Raw genomic sequence first — 18301 nt, forward strand, 5'->3', positions numbered from 1 at the left:
CTGAAAGGGGGTGGGTCGCCCGCGCGTGGCGTCATCAGCGAGCGCCGTTCCCGGAAGAGACGTGGCAGCGGGTGGACCCTGAGCCCCCCTCGGAGCCTGCGAGATCCTGCGGGCCCGGGACGGCGGGGAGCCCGGGCACCTGTGTTCTCTCTAGGTCCAGGAGGGGCAGGTGGGGGGTCAGAGGAGGGGCCTGGGGGAGGATCGAAGGAGTGGGGTGGGGACGCCTGGGTTCTCGGCGGGGGGGACGCCTGGGTCCTCCCCAGCGGCGGGGGACGGGTGCGGTGGCAGCCGGTGTCCGGCCTCCCGGGTAGGGAGCAGGCTGAGTCCTGGCTCTGAGCTGTCCGGGCCCCCCAGGCCTCTGCGGCCCCCCCGCCCGGTGCCATGGGGCTGTGCAAGTGCCCCAAGAGGAAGGTCACCAACCTGTTCTGCTTCGAGCACCGCGTCAACGTCTGCGAGAACTGCCTGGTTGCCAACCATGCCAAGGTACCGCGCTCCCCTGGCGGGCCGGGAGCGGGGGTGGCTGCGCCCGTGCCTCGGCTCCATCTAGCTCAGCGCCCGCTCCGTCAGAGGCGTTGCAGCTCCTGCGCTGGGGGGCCGGGAGCACGGACGCCTGGGTTCTACCCGGTTCTGGGAGCGGAGTGAGGCTGGTCCTTTACGGCAGGAGGGCCGGGACCTGGGATGCTTGAGCCCTCCCCAGCTCTGGGGGCGGAGCGGGGTTCAGAAGGGACGTGTAGGAGCCTGGACACCTGGGTTCCCTCCCTGGGGGGTGCCTAATGGGTCCGAGCAGAGAAAAGCCCCCCGCTGCTAGGGAGTTAGAGCAGGGGGAGGCGGGTGAGCGTCATAACTCCCCCTTTCTGTCAGTCTTTCTAGACCCCCACCTGCAGCCTTCCCTCATCCCTCCTTCTCTGCCCCTGCAGTGCATCGTCCAGTCATACCTCCAGTGGCTCCAGGACAGCGACTACAACCCCAACTGCCGGCTCTGCAACACCCTCCTGGCCACCAAAGACACAGCCCGGCTTGTGTGCTATGGTGAGACCTGTGGCCAGGAGGGGAGGCCAAGGGCTCTCTTGTGCCTTCCTCTCTTGCTCTTTGCTCAGATGCTCCGTCGCTGTCTCCTCCGCAGATCTCTTCCACTGGGCCTGCCTCAACGAGATGGCTGGGCAGCTGCCCAAGAACACGGCCCCTGCTGGCTACCAGTGCCCCAGCTGCAAGGGTCCCATCTTCCCACCTGCCAACCTGGTCAGCCCGGTGGCCTCAGCTCTGCGGGAGAAGCTGGCTACGGTCAACTGGGCACGGGCAGGACTGGGGCTGCCACTGGTAAGAGGGATTCCCAGAAGTCTTTTCTCCTTATGGGAAGAGAGGGATAGCAGAGCTGCCCTTCCTTGGGCTGGGAGATACGGCAGGGAGGCGGGGTGCTGTATGTCAGCCCCAAGCCTGAGCCCTAGCTTTGTCTCCCATCTCCTGCAGATTGACGAAGTTGAGACCGTCCAGGAGCCGGAGCCAGCCGACGTTACAGACTACACGGACTGGGGCAGCTTCTCTGGTGAGTCCTGCTCTACTGGGATGTCCTTCCAGCCCTCAGGTGACAGGCCCACCTAGGCTCCCCTGGCAGTGAGAGGTCCTGCTGGCTCTTCAGCATGGGTTAAGGGGGCTGTTGAGGGGACCCCCCAACCCTTTTTCGTTCCCCCCCCCCCCTGCATACCTGTATTCCATAGGGTCACTTGGAAAGGCATAGGGGTCCTCTCATGTGCCCCCAGCCCACCTGTATCCTATAGAGCAGCTTAAGGAGTTGCCTCTCTTTCCACCTGCCCCCTCCTGACCTATATCCCATAGGCAGCTTGACAGGACCCCCCCTTTCCCTTGTGTCCCCCATCCCAGCAGTATCCAATAGGACAGCTTAAAGAAACCCCTTTGCTTTTCCATGTACTGCCACCTTAGCTGTGTCCCATGGGGCAGCCGCAATCAATGTCCTATTGCCATGACAGAGTTGTGCCCCATGTCCCCCCTCCACCCACACCAAGAGAGACTTCAGGCTACCCCTCTTCCAGACTTACCCCTGTCATGGGAGTCCAGTTGCTCCAGGCCACGTTGCTGTGGGCTGTAGAACCCACCAGGAGTCCCTCTCTGTGGTGCCGGGACTGGTGGGAGTGGGGAAAGATGGTGAGTGCTTGCCTCTGGAGGTGTGAGGGCAGGGTTTGCTAACACCTCCATTGGATTCATGTCCTTCCCCCTTGGCAGCGCCTGGCAGCTCCAGCCTGGACACCACCGCACACAGTGCCTGCCCGGCCTATTCATACAGCTCCACACCCGGGCTCTCCCCTTCCTCCTCCTCCTCCTCCTCCTCCTCACAGCCGCAGGGGCTGGACAGTGCAGTAGCAACGACAGGGGACCATACCGTCGTCCATATGGGGGGCGATGGCAGCGAGACCATCACCCTCACAGCAGGTGAGCAGAGCTGGGGGGAACCGTAGTTACATGGGAACCAATTTGCATGAGGTAGGGATGCGCTGGCTAACGTGTCCCTCTTGGGATAGCCTATGAGGCCCTTCTAGTAGCATGTGGAGGACCAGGACACTATGATTGTCTTGGTGTCCTGAGTTGGCAAGAATGCAAAGAATTTTGGGTTGCTGTGAACTGCATGGTGGGAGAGGTGTGTGGTGGTTAGGGGCTTCCCATGTAATGCTCCCTGTCTCCCTGGCAGCCTCCACGCCACGGAAGGTCTATGACACGCGGGAGGGCAGTGGTGGCCGCGGGGCTGGCACCCACATCGACTTTGATGATGACAAGTACCGGCGGCGGCCGGCGCTCGGCTGGTTCGCCCGACTCCTCAAGTGAGCAGAGGGGTCACCTGGCACCCCTAGATTCGGGGGTGGGAAGGCACAATGCTAGGCAGGGGAGTGTGTGTGTCTGGGGGGGGAGGGCAGGGGCATCTCAGCTGGGCTTGGAGTATGGTGGAGTGGGACCAGTCTGGCAAGGACCAGACAAGTGGGGGTCCTGGATACCTGCATTCTGTGTGTGTGGGGGGGTGTCCTCTCATTCTCTGGGGCTCTGGGTAGTGTCAGGTGGACAGTGTGCATGGGGAATGGGTGCCCACCAAGGTGCTTTCCTCACTGGCTTCCTTGCTCTCCTTCTCTGCCCTGGCAGGAACCGGGCGAGCAACAAGAAGCCACCGCCACGCTCTCTGCTGCGGCGCTTCGTCATCGTGCTGTTGGTTGCGGGCCTCGGCTTCCTCACCCTCCTCGTCATCATGGCTAAGCTGGGTCGAGCCGCGGCGGACGCCGACCCCAACCTGGACCCTCTACTCAACCCACACATCCGCGTGGGCCAGGAGTGAGCAGGGCTGTGGCTGGGGGGAGCCTGGCAGTGCAGATCCCCCCCCGGCCTGGGGCCACAAGGGTCCCTAGGTCCCCCTGGGAGCCCACCAGCCGCATAGCTGAGCCCCTGAGTAGAGGCTGAGGGAGTAGAATCATTCCAAGTGCCCCTTGGTTGTTCAGGTGGAGGGGCCGGGCTGTGCGTGTGTGCTGGGGGACAGAGAGGCTTCCTGGCTAGAGGGGCAGGGACCCAGGTGTCCTGGCTAGAGGGGCAGGGACCCAGGTGTCACCTGCCAGTAACCCACTGCCCTCTCGAAGCTGGGGGAACCCAGGGGGGAACGCAGGTGTCCAGGCTCTTAGCTGCTGCTGTTTTGGGATATTTATTGGAAGGGTGTGGGGGCCCAGCTGGCCCGCCGCACCAGCTCTACTGCCCCCTGCGGACATTTTGGGGTCCCAGCCCTCTGGTTCTTCCCTGTGCCTGGTCTCCTGGGGCTGGGGGCCCCTATGGAGCCAGGAAAAGGCCCTGTCACCACCATGGCCTGGAGCAGAGTTGCAGCCACTGCCCAGGTCCTGGGGTTTTCAGAGCTTTTGGTGGGGGATGTGGCTATAACTGCAGCCCTTCCTCAATGTTTGGGAGGGGGTGGCGGTGATGTCGTGCTGTGGCGGTGATGTCACGCAGTGGCAATGATGTCATGCGGTGTCTGACACTACAGCAATATCTGCCTTGTTCATAATAAACTTCTCTTGGCTAAGGCTGGGGCTGCGCACTTTCTGGGGGCTCCAGACTCAGTAAATCTCCTGCCGGTACTCGAGGGTCAGGTACTCGAGGCAGAAGCGGCCGAAGAAGATGGCAAAGTTGGTCACTGGGGGGAGGTGGGGAAGAGAGAGAAGGGGATCTCTTAGTAGGAGGGAACCCAGGTGTCTGGGCTCCCAGCCCCCCCCCCCGCTCTAACCCGCACTCCTTCCTGAGTGGCAAAGGGAACCCAGGTGTCCAGGCTCCCAACTGTCTGCCCCCCCCACCCCACCCCCGCACTGCCTTGTTCTAACTAGCCCCCACTTCCCTCCCAGAGCTGGTGAGGGACCCAGGCATCCGGGAGCCACCTACCCAGTGAGGTGAGGGCAAAGGTCTTGAGGACTTTGTCCTTGGCCCCCATGGCGTAGAGCGCCCCCAGCAGCGCCAAGTAGAAGCTCAGCACCTGGGAGAACTGGGCAGGGAAGTGGAGGGGGGGGGACGACAGGTCAGGGCCCCTCGTGGCCAGAACGGGGAGAGAAGCCAGGCATGCGGGCTCTCCACGCCCCTGCTCTGACCCCCACCAGGCCCCACTCCCTTCCCAGAGCTGGGGATGGAAGCCAGGCAGCCTGGCTACCCCCTGCTGCCATCCGTTTCTGGCCCAGTTCAAAGCAGTCTGGGCTCTGGTTTTTACTGGGAAGTTGCTGCTGTTCCAGGTCAAGCCAGCCTGAGGTCTGGTTCCCCTGGAAAGCCCCTCCCACCCTAGTTTAAACCAGTCTAGAGTCCAACTCCTACTGGGAGACTCTTCCCAGCCCAGTCAAAACCAGTCTGGGGTCTGTTTCATACTGGGAGGCTGTTCCTGCCTGTGTTCAAACCAGTCTGGCTTCTACTGCAGGGCCACTTCCATCCTAGCTCAAGCCAGTGTGGGCTCTGGCTCCTACAGAACTTCTCCCAGTCTAGTTGAAACCAGTCTGAGGTCTGTTTCCTACTGGGAGGCTGCTCCCATCTCAGTTCAAACTGTTTTGGAGTCTGGCTCCTACTGGGTAGCTGGTGCTGTCCCAGTACAAACCAGTTTAGGGCCTGGTTCTTATCGGGGGCTGCACCTGCCCCCCGTTCAAACCCGCATGGGCTCTGGGGGCCCCATACCAGCAGCACGGTGGTGCTGGGGAAGCTCATGCGGTCGAAGCGCTGGCTGACAGCGAAGTGGTAGAGGTCGGAGACGAAGATGCTGGTATGGACAAAGAGCAGCAGGACAGAGGCCGCGGTGAGGGTCACGTCGGTGGGGAGCTTGCAGGTCATGAAGGGGAGGCGCCAGCTCATGGCGCCACCAGGCCCAAGGCCTGGGGTCAGGCGCTGAGGTCACAAGGGCCCTGGTGCTCCAGAACCGCCCCCCAGATCCACCGGAGACCCCGGTGTCCAGGCATCTACCTCGCACCCCCACCCTCTTCCCCAAACGGGGAGAGAACCCACACATCCAGGCTCCTGGCCCTTCCCTACGTCCACCTGGCAACCTGTATAGTGATGTCATAGGTTACCTAGTAGCTGCCTGATGACAATGTGCACACCAGCAGATGACATCATACACTCAAGACTGATAGAATGGGGGGGAAGCCTATAATGTCACTGAGCCTTCATGATGTCACCCAGCCCATAGGAAGGTGCCCCAGCCACTGCGAAATCTGCTTTGTTGTCATGGTTACAGCCCTCCTCCTCCTGGCCCTGCCCCACCTATTTTATATCAACAAAACTTTATTGTTGCAGGACACAGGTGCACTGCCATGGGGCAGGAATGATTTCAACAAAACTTTATTACTCCCTAAAGCCGATGGGGAGGGAGATTCTCTTTACCACGGAGGGGCAGTTTCAATAAAACTCCTGTTCCAATGAGGCTAATGGCACTCAGTGGGGGGTCTTTCTTCACCCCTCTTGCCATATTAACAAAACTTTATTGTTTTGTGGAAGCTAATACAGTTTTCCTCCATATCAACAAAACTTTATTGATTCCTAAACCATATTGCTTGCCATTGGAGAAGGGGGAAGTATGTCTACCAATCCTAAAACCGCTCGTCACTCACAGAGCAAGTTTTGTCCACGATTCTACAGACTTTTTATGGAAACTTAAAACTACAGACCACCTTCCCAGCAACACCCTCCTAGCCACCATGGACATTACCAGCCTATATACCAACATCCCACACCAGGATGGCATCCAAGCCTGCCTTACATATCTACAGGAACAAGATTACAACTCAGAGTACAGACCCAAAGATATTACTGACCTTGTACACTTCGTCCTCACACACAATTTCACTTTTAATAACCAACACTTCCTCCAGACGATGGGAACAGCTATGGGCACCAAAATGACCCCACAGTATGCCAACCTTTTTATGAGCTACCTGGAAGATTTCCTCAAGGACTGCACCATCAAACCCTTGCTATACTTAAGATATATCAATGACATCTTCATCATCTGGACTGAAAACCTGCAATCTCTGATTCAGTTCCATCAGAAATTCAACAATCACCATCCCTCCATCCAATTTCTCTAGAACGCTCCAGTACCAACATCTCCTTTTTAGACATGATGATCAGCATCCAGAATGATAAGATATATAGACAAACTCTCAGATACCACTGAATCTGCACTGAGGAGAACACCTGGGATTGCCACCTCACCAATCTTAAAAAGGCTTTCACTCAACAAGGACACTCCTCCAGAGGGAGAGAGCACACGTTTGAAAGAGCCACCCGGATACGATGTGGAGAACTGCTGCAGTACAGAAGAAATACCCCCGTGAATTGCACACCGCTGGTTGACAGATCATCCCTCCCTTGAACCCGTACGGAAAATCCTCAAACAACTGCAATCCATACTAGAAAGAGACCCTACTTTTAAAAAGATCTTCCCAGAGCCACCCATCCTAGCCTTCAAACAAGCACTGAACCTCACCAACCTCATCACCAGAAGCAAACCTCCTCAGGCCCAGAGCACACCGAATGGATCCAGACCATGCCAGGACAAGAAATGCAAAACCTGCCAACACCTCTCCACCACCCCCACAATCACTACACCCCACAACAGAGCTATCAGCATTCCTGGATCTTACAGCTGCATCTCCAGAAACGTAATATATCCCATCCAATGCACCAAATACCCTGATGGAAAATACGTAGGAGAGACCAAACCACAACTGTGCACCAGAATGAATGCCCACCAGACATCTATCGGAGACAGGAATACCCAGTGACCTGTGGGGGCACATTTCTCACAAGAAAAACACTCTGCAATCTCTCACTCCTGATTCTCAAAGGGAACGTGCAAAACACTTCCCAGAAACAAGCCTATGAGCTCCTCTTCATCAACCTCCTGGATGCAAAAACTCATGGACTAAATATAGACATTGGATTCATGACACCTTACAATCTGCCTGACAGCTGACTCCCCAGGGACCTCTCCACTACTCATCCCCCTTCCCTCTCCGCCCCAGCCTGTCTCTCTCCCATCGACTCCTCAGTCTACCTGTCTTGTATGCAGCCCAGCCCAGCCTCTGGCTGCTTTACTTTTCAGTCCATCCAGGAAGAGCGCACACCAACTGCTGAAACTTCCTCAGCCTGACGAAGGGTTTTGAACCTGAAAGCTTGCTTTAAAATTGTTCTCCAGCTATTTAAGGCGGTCTAAGACAAGGTATCGGATTCACCCGAAGAACCGTGTCTGCCCGTGTCTCAGACCAGCACGGCTACACCCTGTACCTCGTGGGAGGGTACTTTCAACAAACCTTTATTGTTCCATTGAGACTATGGCTTCACTTCATATCAACAAAACTTTATTGTGTCCACTGGTACCTTACCGCAAAGGGAGGGGGGTAACGAGCTACAACAAAACCGTGTGGTTCCCGGAAGTGACAGCCCCGGTCTTGACGAGAGGGGACTTTTTTTTCCAACAAAAACTTTATTGTTTCAAGCAGGGACTTCCCCTGTTTAATGAAGGAGCTTTTTCAACAAAACTTTGTTGTTCCCGGAAGTGACACAGCGGCCACTTGTTGCTGGTTGGCTTTTTTTTCCCAACAAATCTTTATCGTTCCCCCACCCGCGGACAGCGGCGGGCGGGATGGCGGCGGCGGCGGCGCTGGGGGCCGGGGGGGCCCCGGCGGGGCCGGCCGAGGTGGAGGCGGCGGAGCCCCGGCGGCGGCCGCACGGGATGCTGAAGCTGTACTACGGACTGCCGGACCCGGCGGCGGCGGGGGAGGCGGGGCGGGCGGCGGACGCGGGGGGGCCCACGGACATCAACGGGCCCCGCTTTGATCCGGAAGCTTTCCTCACCAAGGTGACCCCTGGCCCCTCGCGCCGGGGCTGGGGGGAACCAGTGTCTGGGCGGGAGGGGCACCGGCAGGGCTGGGATGGGGTGGGGAGTGCGGGGCACCGGTGTGTCTGGGCAGGGGCACTGGGGTGGTGCCAGCTCTCACCCCCGCCCCCCCAGCTGCAGAAGGAGTGCCCCCTGGCACAGCTGATGGACTGCGAGACTGACATGGTGAAGCAGATCCGGGCGCTGGACAGCGACATGCAGACGCTGGTGTACGAGAACTACAACAAGTTCATCTCGGCCACAGGTACTGTCCCAGGTGGACCCAGGCGTCCGGGCTCCCGGTCCCTGGCTCCCTGCCCAGAGCTGGGGACATCCCAGGCGGCCGAGCTCCCAACCCCATCTCTCCCACCCGCGCAGACACCATCCGCACGATGAAGAACGACTTCAAGCGCATGGAGGATGAGATGGACGGCCTGGCCGCCAACATGGCGGCCATCACCGAGTCCAGCGCCCGCGTCAGCAGCACCCTGCGTGACCGCCACGAGCAGATCGCCAAGCTCTCGGGTAGGGGTTGTGGCCAGGGGGGCAGGATTTGGGGCTGGCTGGGCCTGGGGGCTGACTGGAAAAGTGAGGGGGGGGCTGTGGGGCAGAGAAGGATGCCAGACTGGCTGGGCCCAGGGTTATGGGGTGGGGACTGCAGACTGGCTGGTTTTAGGGGCAGAGTGATGGGCGAGGGGAAGGGGCCGGGTATCAGGCTGCTTGGGCCCAGTCATGGGGGGGACAGGCCCAGGGACAGGATTATAGGGTCCGAGGGGGGTGTCAGGTTGGCTGGCAGGGCACAAGGCTGGCTAGACCCAGGAGGATGTGGCTATAGCATGGGAGTTACAGGGACCAGAGGGGGTGCCAGGCTGGCTGGGGCTGGGTTTTGGGGTAGGGGGTGCCTGGGCATGGAGGTATGGGATGGGGCTGGGGGTGGTGGGGCAGAGCAAGGGGTCTCACAGCCTCCCCCCCCCAGGTGTCCACACACTGCTGCGCAAGCTGCAGTTCCTGCTGGAGCTGCCAGCACGGCTGACGCGCTGCGTGGAGCTGGAGGCCTACGGTACAGCTGTGCGCTACCACGGGCGGGCACGGGCCGTGCTGCACCACTACCGCCACCTGCCCTCCTTCCATGGCATCCAGGCCGACTGCCAGGTTATCATGGCTGGCCTCGCCCAGCGCCTGCGCCAGAGGTTCAGGTACTGTCCCCCGGCCCCTACCCCGAGCTGTTTGCATGAGCTCCCAAGGCTAGGCCTGGCAGGGTGGACACAGTCTAGGGGCCCCATTCGCTCTGAAACCTACAAATGATATGCAGCGCTATCTAGGTAGGCCGTTCACCATCACAGCTATGATGACACATGGTGACGTCTGGGGTGTTGTTTACTCTGAAACCTACAGCTGATGCATAGTGTGATCTTGCCAGGTTCACTCTGAGGACTACCGAGCTGGGCCGCACCAGCAGGGAGAGCGGGGAGCTGGCCTGGCTCCACAGAGCCCCTGCTGGCTGGGACCCTATACCCTTGCCGCCCTGCTCTGGGCCCTGCTGATGCTAGCCTTTGGGCACCAGTGTGGGCCCCATGCTCCCACTGGCTCCCCACCCACTCTCACCCAGTGCCCCCCCCCCAGCCCCGTGGAACAGACGGGGGGCAGCACACAGCCCTGATCTCCTGCTTGCCAGCAGGGAAGGAGCTGGTGCTGAACATGGGGAAAAGCGGCCCCTCACCCGCCCCATGGCCGGCGCTACCTGCTGCAGTCACTCGCAGCCCATGCGAGACTGGAGCAGGCACAGGCAGCCCCAGGCGGGCTGCAAGCGGCTGCAGCATGTGGCTGGCCACATGGCAAGCAAGGGGCTGCTCTTCCCTGCACTCAGCACCAGCTTGTAACCCAGCCCTGCTGCCAGCCTGGCAGTGTGGCCAGGTTACAAGGTGGTGCTGAGCAGGGGTGGAGGGGGAAAGCAGCCCCTTGTCCACCCCATGCCCAGTGCGCCACGCTGCAGTGGCTCGCAGCCCACCTGGGGCTGCCTGTGCCTGCTCCAGACAGTCCCGTGCAGGCTGCAGCAGGGAGTGCAGGCAAGGGGCCGCTTTTCTCCGTGCAGGGAAGGAGCCCAGGGAAAAGCTGAGCACGGGGGGGGCAGAAAAATGGCTCCTCCCCAACCCTGTAGCCAGCACTCCCTGCTGCAGGCACTCGCAGCCCACATGGGGCTATCCGGAGCAGGCCCAGGCAGCCCCATGCGGACTGTGAGCAGCTGCAGCACGGGGCGCCTCCTGCGGGATGGGGAAGGGGCCGCTTCTCCCCTGGCGCTCCCTCCCTGTCTCTGCCACTCACCTGTAGTTCTGGCTCAGGGCAGCCACGTGCTCCCAGCCCAGAAGCCAGAAGCAGGGCTGGGGCTTCCAGCTGGGGGGGTGGGGCCAGATGGGCCCCACTGTTGTTGAAGCCAGCTGGGCTTCCCCTGGGTCCTGTTGCCCTTGGTTCCTGTCATTTTTTGACAGGAACCAAGGGCAGAGAATTATTCATTTTCTACATTTTTAGGGGCCTCGTGGGCTGGATTGAATGGCCTCGCAGGCTGTATTTTGCCCATCCCTGATCTAGGCTGACTCCACAAGACAGGATCTAGGCAAGTTGTTCACTGAAACCTACAGATGGTATGCAGAATTATCTCTGTGGATTGTTCACTCTGAAACATACTGACGATGTGCGGTGCAATGGAGGTGATTGTTCCCTCTGGAACCTCCTGACGCACTATGTGACTATGGTGGGTTGTTCACTCTCAAACCTACTGACAACACAAAGAAATCGCAGGGGGCAGTTCAGAGGGAAGCCTACCAATGATATGCAATGTGATTTCAGCTGGCTGTTTACCATAAAGCCTACTGGTGTCATATAATGTGATCTTGGTGAATTGTTAGCTCTGAAACCTGACGGTAACTCACAACAGTGTGATCTCAATGGGACATTCACTCCAGAGCCTACTGATGACGCAGCACATTACCTTGCTCAGCTGTTCACTGCAAAACCTGATCACATTGACTTACACCTAGTGGTTAGCATCTGCTATTCCCATCCTTAAGTTATGGTCCTCATTTACTGGGTGGGATCTGGGGCCTAAGATCTGGGCTTTGAACCCTTCAGCTTAAACACCCAATGGTCTGCTTGGCATCCTGGCAGCCTTGTTCACTCTGGAACCTATTGACAAGGCAAATCCTAAATTCCTTGATAACACTCACCCTACAGGTTGCCTGTGTTATGGACTGAGAGCAATCATTAGCAGACAGGATTCAATGTCCGCAATCATTAGACGGGATTCAATGTCTGCAATCATTAGACGGGATTCAGTGTCCGCGGCCTGGTCTCTGAACCACCCTGCTTCATTAGCTGATTGCAACCAGCATCACAAATCCCAGCCGTGTTAATTTCTGCCCCGTAGTTCACAACCACTGTCTTGGAGTTACAGTCCTGAATAACAGGCAGGATTTGGGGTTTAGGATTTGATCTCTAATCCCTTTGTCTTAGACAGCCCTTTGCAACATTGGCCATCACTCTGAAGCCTACTGAAAACACCAGTCTGAGCCCTGTTAGTTTCCACACTTCAATTTGTACCTCTGCCATCACTATCTTGGAGCTACAGGCATTACTGTTGGACATGCTTCAATGGCCAGGATCTGGTCCCTCACCCATGTAACTTAACCAATTGCAATAACTCAATCATTTTTAAACCTACTGACAACACAATTAATAATTGTATGAGTTACTACCCTCTGATTTATATCAGTCTTGTGCTTGTTATTGAGAACTATAATTCCAAGTCAGGGCCTATGGTCCGGACTCTGAACCCTTCATCTTAATCAGCCATTTACAACATATCATTACGCTTCAGAGCTAACAGCCAACACAATTCCTGACTGTTAGTTTTCACCCTTCAAATTGTACTGCTGTCTTCGAGCTGTCATCCTCATTTGTGAACGTGATTCAGCATCCAGGATCTGGACACTGAACTGTCTAAATGAACTAACACATTTTAACGAGGTGTTCACTTTTAAACCTACTGACAACACAATGAATGGCTGAGTTAGTTTCCATCTTTCAGTCTACACCTCTGTTATCGCCACCTTAGGATTATAGTCCTGAATAACAAGCAGAATTCAGGGCCCAAAATCTACACTCTGAGCTCTCTGGTTTTCAGCTGTTCACTCTGGAACCTAGTTATGGTGCTGATCCCAATAGGCCGCCTGGATTTAGGATCCAGACCTAGATGCAGATATTCAGAGCCCCCTATAACTGTCTGCAACTAACCCCTCCTCCTTTTTGGCAGAGATGGGGGCTCTGGGGCCAAGGACCTAGCAGAGTGTGTGGAGCTGCTGCTAGAGCTGGAGGAGCCAGCTGAGGAGCTGTGTGATGAGTTCCTGGCTCATGCTGGTGCCCGCCTGGCAGCTGAACTGGACACACTAGAGTCAGAACTGGGTCCTCCAGGCGGGGCCCCAACCTGCGACATCCTTGAGTTCACTGACCGTGGCTGCAACAGTTTTGTGGGCAACCTCTGCCTAGTTATCGCCTCCTACCAGGAGCTGTTCGTGAGCCGCGAGGGCACCGCCCCCATTGCCTCCATGGCCCGGGCCAAGCTGACTGCCTTCGTGGAGGGGCTGCTGGGGCGCTACTTCGGGCTGGTGGAGAGGCGGGTGCAGCTGGAGAAGGGCGTGGGCGACAGCTCCCTGCTGGTGCGGGCGCTGGACCGCTTCCACCGGCGCCTCCAGGCTCTGGAGCAGCTGCTGCCGGGTGCGGGAGCAGCCAGTGAGGGCACGGCCATTGTGGAGCGGGCGGCCAGGGCACGGGTGGCCCAGTACCTGCAGGCCCTGCGGGGCTTCTACCAGGACTGCCTGACGGATGTACGCCAGGCCCTGGCTGCCCCCCGCCTGGCCAGCAAGGAGGGGCCCGGCCTGGCCGAGCTCCTAGCCACCGTCTCGGCCTCGCTGCTTGGCCAGGTTAAGGCCGTGCTAGGCTACGTCCACCTCTTCACCGCCAGGGACGTCGCCTTCTCCAACAAGCCCTACTTCAAGGTGAGCCCCACTGGGGACCCTCAGTCTCACCCTGCCAACCCTGTTGGTGCCCCTCACTCCTGATCCACAGCCCCCTGCCCACCGCTGGCCCTGTCAGTGCCTCTCACTCCTGCCCTTTCTCCATCCCAGGGCGAATTCTGCAGCCAAGCTGTGCGCGAGGGGCTGGTGGTTGGGTTCATCCGGGCCGTGTGTGGGAAAGCGCAGCAGTTTTGCGAGGCACCAGGGGACCGAGGAGGCACTGCACCCCCTGCCCTGCTCCTTCTTCTATCCCGCCTCTGCCTGGACTACGAGACCTCCACCATCAGCTACATCCTCACCCTGGCCGATGAGCAGTTCCTGGTGCAGGTGGGTGGGGGGCTGGGGTGGGTTGGGGCAGGGTGAGGTGTCTTAACCCCAGAGGCCACTTGTCCTGGAGCTTGGGGTGGTGGGGGTGTCTAGATCCAGGTGTCTCAGTCCCAGAGGCTGCTTGTCCTGGAGCTAAGGGGCTAACGGTTAGAGGAGTGCCTAGACCCAGGTGTCTCAGGCCTGGAAGGTGCTTGCCATAGAGCTACAGGGTTGAGATTACTTCTGTCTGGACAGAGGTGGCTCAGCCCCAGAGGCTGTTTATCTTGGAACTAGGGCTGGGGGTAGGGGGAATACCTAGATCCAGGTATCTCAGTCCCAGAAGCCACTTCTCCCAGGACTAAGGGGCTGGAGTCGTGTCTTGTTAGAAGTTTGTCAACCCCAGAGGCTGGGTCAAAAGCAGCTGGGGGGGCGGGGGGCAGCCTTGGGGGTCTCCTCAAGGAAACCCTTATATTTGAAGCCAGGCCTCTCAATCCCCTAGACTTCCCCTCGGGGCCTGGGTGAGCAGGATGAGGGATCACTGACCCCATCAGGACAAGGTTGGGGGGATTTGGGTGGGCTCTTCTGGGACCCTCTATCCTTCTGGGGGAGGGGGTAATCTCAGGATACAGCTAGGGCGTCCCAGCTGCCCTGGCTGTGACGGGGGGTAAGGGTCTTGGGTACCCTGTTTCTAGTTGGGGAGGGATCCCACCATCCCCTGGATCTAATGGGGGGAAGGGGGATCCCAGCTGCCTGCACTGTGATGAGGGGTCCCGGCTGCCCCTTAATTCAATAGGGAAGTTGGGGGGGGGGGGAATCCCAGCTCCAGGGTTTGGGGTTGGGCATCCCTGCTGCCCTGAGTTGAGTGGGGGGGGAGAGTCCTGGATCTAATGGAGGGTCCCATGCACCCTGGTTGTGACGGGGGTTCCCAGCTCCCGAGTCTCGCTTGAAGGGGAGGGGTCGCAGCCGTCCTGGATCTAAGGGGGGGTCCCAGCCTCGGGGGGGGGTCCTGGCTGCCTTTGCTGTGATGGAGGCTCCTGGCTCCCCTGCCCCCAGCCGATGCTTCCCTTGCCCTGCAGGCCGAGGTGGCGGGGACGCCGGGCAGCGTGCTGTGTGCCGAGGCCCGGGCGGCCGCCCAGCGCCTCCTCACCCACTACGTGCGGGTGCAGGGCCTGGCTGTGTCCCAGATGCTGCGCAAGAGCGTGGAGACGCGCGACTGGGTGGGCACCATCGAGCCCCGCACTGTGCGCGCCGTCATGAAGCGCGTCGTGGAGGACACCACTGCCATCGATGTGCAGGTGGGGCTGTGGATCAGGAGTGAGGGGCACCTGCGAGGCCAGGGGCTGTGGGTCAGGAGTGAGGGGCACCTGCGAGGCCAGGGGCTGTGGGTCAGGAGTGAGGGGCACCTGCGAGGCCAGGGGCTGTGAATCAGGAGTGAGGGGCAGGGCGTCCCAGCCCTGGCCTGACTTTCCCCCCCTGCCCCACTATCTCCTTGCCCAGGTGGGGCTGCTCTACGAGGAAGGTGTGCGCAAGGCCCAGAGCAGCGACTCCAGCAAGAGGACCTTCTCTGTGTACAGCAGCTCCCGGCAGCAGGGCCGCTATGCACCTAGCTACACCCCCAGGTGAGGGGGCTGCGGGTCAGGAGTGAGTGGCACCGGCAGGCTGGTTGGGGGCAGGGGGCTACGGGTCAGAAGTGAGGGATACCAGCAGAGCTTTGAGAGCAGGGGTCCTTGCCACACTAAATCCCTGCCCCTCCCTTCCCAGCGCCCCCATGGACACGAACCTGCTGAGCAACATCCAGAAGCTTTTCTCCGAGCGCATTGACATTTTCAGCCCTGTGGAGTTCAATAAGGTGAACCCCCAGTCCACCCCCCACAACAAGACTCCCTGAGGGACAGAGCCCCCTGCTCCAAACACCCACAGACATTGGCTGGGACCCCTGGGGGCTGCCCGAGACAGAGCCCCCTTGTACCTTTGGGACCCGGTGAGAGATGGAGCCCCTGCACAACGCAGGCCAGGTCCCCTGTGACCCCCATGGCAGACAGCCCCCCTGTGCCCCCTTGGGACCCCGATAGATGCAGTTGCCCTCTCTTGACACAGGCTGAGTCCCCTGGGACCACATCGCAGACAGTCTCCCCCATGTCCCCTTGGACCCCCAGTGCAGGCTTTACCCCCTGCCAGATGGAGCTGCAAGGAGCTGGTGCCCCAATACCCCTGGCCCAGCTGAGATGACTCCCCCATAACAGGCCTCCCCATTCTCTCCAGGGGAACACAGGTCATATTCCACACACCCCATCCATCTGGGGGGTGAGTGGGGGCCCCTAGCTCATGGCGGCCGCCCCCCACAGGTCTCGGTGCTGACAGGCATCGTGAAGATCAGCCTGAAGAGCTTCCTGGAGTGCGTGCGGCTGCGCACGTTCGGGCGCTTCGGGCTGCAGCAGGTGCAGGTGGATTGCCACTACCTGCAGCTCTACCTGTGGCGCTTCGTCGGCGACGAGGGGCTGGTGCACGGGCTGCTGGACGAGATTGTGGCCAGCGCCGCCCACCGCTGCCTCGACCCCGTGCCCATGGAGCCCAGCGTCGTGGAGGTCATCTGTGAGCGCGGGTAGCTCCGCCCTCTGACCCTGGGGGTGGGGGGCAGGTAGGGGTGGGAGGAGACACTGCGGTGTCTGGGGCCAGTGAGAGGTATGGCTAAGGGCAAAGGTGTGGCCAGTGATAGTGGTGTGACCAAGGATAGGGGCCTGGCCAACTGGGGGTGATGGGTGTGGCTAAGGATAGGGGGCATGGCCAACTGAGGGTGCTGATGGGTGTGGCCAGTGCTGGGGAGTGGCTAAGGTTGGGGCATGGCTCATGATGTGGGTGTGGCCAGCTGGGGGTAGTGTTGGGGCGTGGCCAGTGATGTGGGCATGGTTGAGGAGCACTATGGATGGGGGCAAGGCAAGCTGTGGGGGTGGGGCTTGCCCCTGCCCTGGGGTGATGCTGGGGGGACTGGGGTTGCATCCCTGTGTACTGCTCCCCGCCCTGCGCTGCGGGAGGGGCTCTAGGGCTTCCCCGAGGTAGGGTGAGCCCATGTGTGCCCTTTGCCCCCCTCTGCTCCGTTCAGGCGGGGGCCACACTCAATAAACCCACCCGTGGTCTCATGGTGTCTCTGTGACTCCTTTACCCCTGCCCACGTCTGCCCCCTGCCCTGGAACCGGGGGTCTGTGCAAGCCTTGATGTCGTCCCCCTGGGGCAGTGAGAGCCCCTCGCTCTTGCAGAGCCGCACACCAGGCTGATTGCAGTGTCCCCGGTGTTGTAACATCCCCTCAGCCCTGGGACGTCCTGTCCTGTCCTTTCCTGTCCTCACCGTGCTGGAGCGGAGGGGTGGGGTGGGGTGGGGAGTTGCAATCTGGAGCATTCTCCGACACTGGGCAGGGCAGGGGGAAGGCCCCGGCCTGGCCAGCCCAGAGCAAGGTGTTACATGTCCCTGTGCAGACCCCCCAGGCTGAGATTGGCGGGTGCCAGGTGCTGTACAGACCCCCAGGCCAAGATCAGGGGGTGCTGGGCACTGTAGATCCCCCTGTGCACTGTATGGACCCAGTGAGATGCAGCCTCTGCCCCGACAAGCCTCCAACCCCCTGGTCTGAGGCAGCTGGAGGATCCTTCTCCCCAGTGGACGCAGCGATGGGGCTAGGGGCAAGGCACTGAAATCCCCAGGTCTCACTGCCCCGCAACCCCCAGGCTCTTGGGTGGGCCCAAGACCTTTTCTGCCTGGAGATCAGGAAGGGACCACCCGGGGCCGCTGCCGCTGCAGTTCTTGGGGCTGGGAGCCCGCACAGCTGGGTTCTCGCCAGCGCTGGGAGGGAAGTGGGGCTGGGGGAGCACCGGGAGCCCGGGCACTTGGGTTCTTTCCAACTCGGAAGCAGGGCCGGGGCTGGTGGGGGAATTTCCCGGTTGTGTAAGTTCCTTGAGGCCTTCTGAGCTAAGAGCATCTGGGGCAAGAGCTGAACACCCCCTGCCCCCCCCCCAATCGCCGCTGGCCAGGGGTTATATACAGCACCAAGTACACAGCGGGTGACAGGGACAATGGCTGCAACACAGAGAGGGTGGCGCGGGGCCTGGGCCCCTTACGGTGAGTCAGGGAGACAGGGTGGAGAGGGCGACGGCTCAGGGCTGCCCTGGGGCCCCTGCCTGGGCACTGGGGTTCCTATCGCTGCCCCTCACCAGGGGCTGCCAGTAGCAGAGGTGCGAGCGCTGGCAATGCCATGGGCTTCCCTCCCCATTCACCCATCCCCTCACACCCCGCTCTGGCCGTCTGTGCCCATCCAGGTGTGTCTGCCCATCCACCTGTCTTTCCATCTGTCCTGCCCAGCCACCCCCCATCTATCTATCAGTGTGTCTGTCCAGCTGTCCATGTCTGTTCATCTTCTTGCTTGTCTGCTTGTTCATCTATCCCCCCATATGCTCCCAAGTCTCGCCCATCCATCCGTCCCCCAGGCCCCTCTATCTGCCTGTCTCTGTTCGTCCATCCTCGTACTCCTGTCTCTCTGCCTGTCTATCCGTCCCT

The 18301-nt window shown here is 59.9% G+C and overlaps 3 protein-coding genes across 5 annotated transcripts; 2 read left to right on the plus strand and 1 right to left on the minus strand.

Moving 5' to 3' along the window:
• Positions 1–14: 14 nt before the first annotated feature.
• On the plus strand, positions 15–4085 carry ZFPL1 (zinc finger protein like 1). Of its 2 annotated transcripts, none has more exons than XM_090055117.1 (8): positions 15–154; positions 355–483; positions 918–1029; positions 1124–1317; positions 1468–1543; positions 2239–2445; positions 2702–2831; positions 3145–4085. In XM_090055117.1, the coding sequence occupies exons 2-8, from the start codon at positions 382–384 to the stop codon at positions 3332–3334; spliced, it is 1011 nt and encodes a 336-aa protein (XP_089911243.1). In that variant the 5' UTR covers positions 15–154; positions 355–381; the 3' UTR covers positions 3335–4085. The 2 variants fall into 2 exon arrangements, with proteins under 2 accessions (XP_089911243.1, XP_089911244.1); XM_090055118.1 differs by having other exon boundaries at positions 50–169.
• Positions 1552–8028, minus strand: CATSPERH (catsper channel auxiliary subunit eta). 2 transcript variants are annotated; one of them, XM_090055214.1, is made up of 4 exons: positions 5188–7554; positions 4417–4516; positions 4080–4174; positions 1552–2138 (listed from the first exon to the last, which is right to left on the minus strand). In XM_090055214.1, the coding sequence occupies exons 1-3, from the start codon at positions 5359–5361 to the stop codon at positions 4098–4100; spliced, it is 351 nt and encodes a 116-aa protein (XP_089911340.1). In that variant the 5' UTR covers positions 5362–7554; the 3' UTR covers positions 1552–2138; positions 4080–4097. The 2 variants fall into 2 exon arrangements, 1 of the variants encoding a protein (XP_089911340.1); XR_016443248.1 differs by lacking the exons at positions 4080–4174; positions 4417–4516; positions 5188–7554 and adding an exon at positions 7565–8028.
• A 75-nt stretch (positions 8029–8103) lies between these two features.
• Positions 8104–16889, plus strand: VPS51 (VPS51 subunit of GARP complex). The gene is made up of 10 exons (XM_090054964.1): positions 8104–8368; positions 8522–8651; positions 8765–8911; positions 9363–9582; positions 12693–13434; positions 13564–13779; positions 14835–15053; positions 15256–15377; positions 15520–15607; positions 16104–16889. Exons 1-10 carry the CDS (start codon positions 8153–8155, stop codon positions 16362–16364), a joined length of 2361 nt encoding a protein of 786 aa, XP_089911090.1. The 5' UTR covers positions 8104–8152; the 3' UTR covers positions 16365–16889.
• Positions 16890–18301: the final 1412 nt, after the last annotated feature.

Source organism: Crocodylus siamensis, chromosome 6 (genome assembly GCF_052110815.1).
Source record: "Crocodylus siamensis isolate JL-2025a chromosome 6, ASM5211081v1, whole genome shotgun sequence".
Taxonomy (NCBI): domain Eukaryota; kingdom Metazoa; phylum Chordata; order Crocodylia; family Crocodylidae; genus Crocodylus; species Crocodylus siamensis.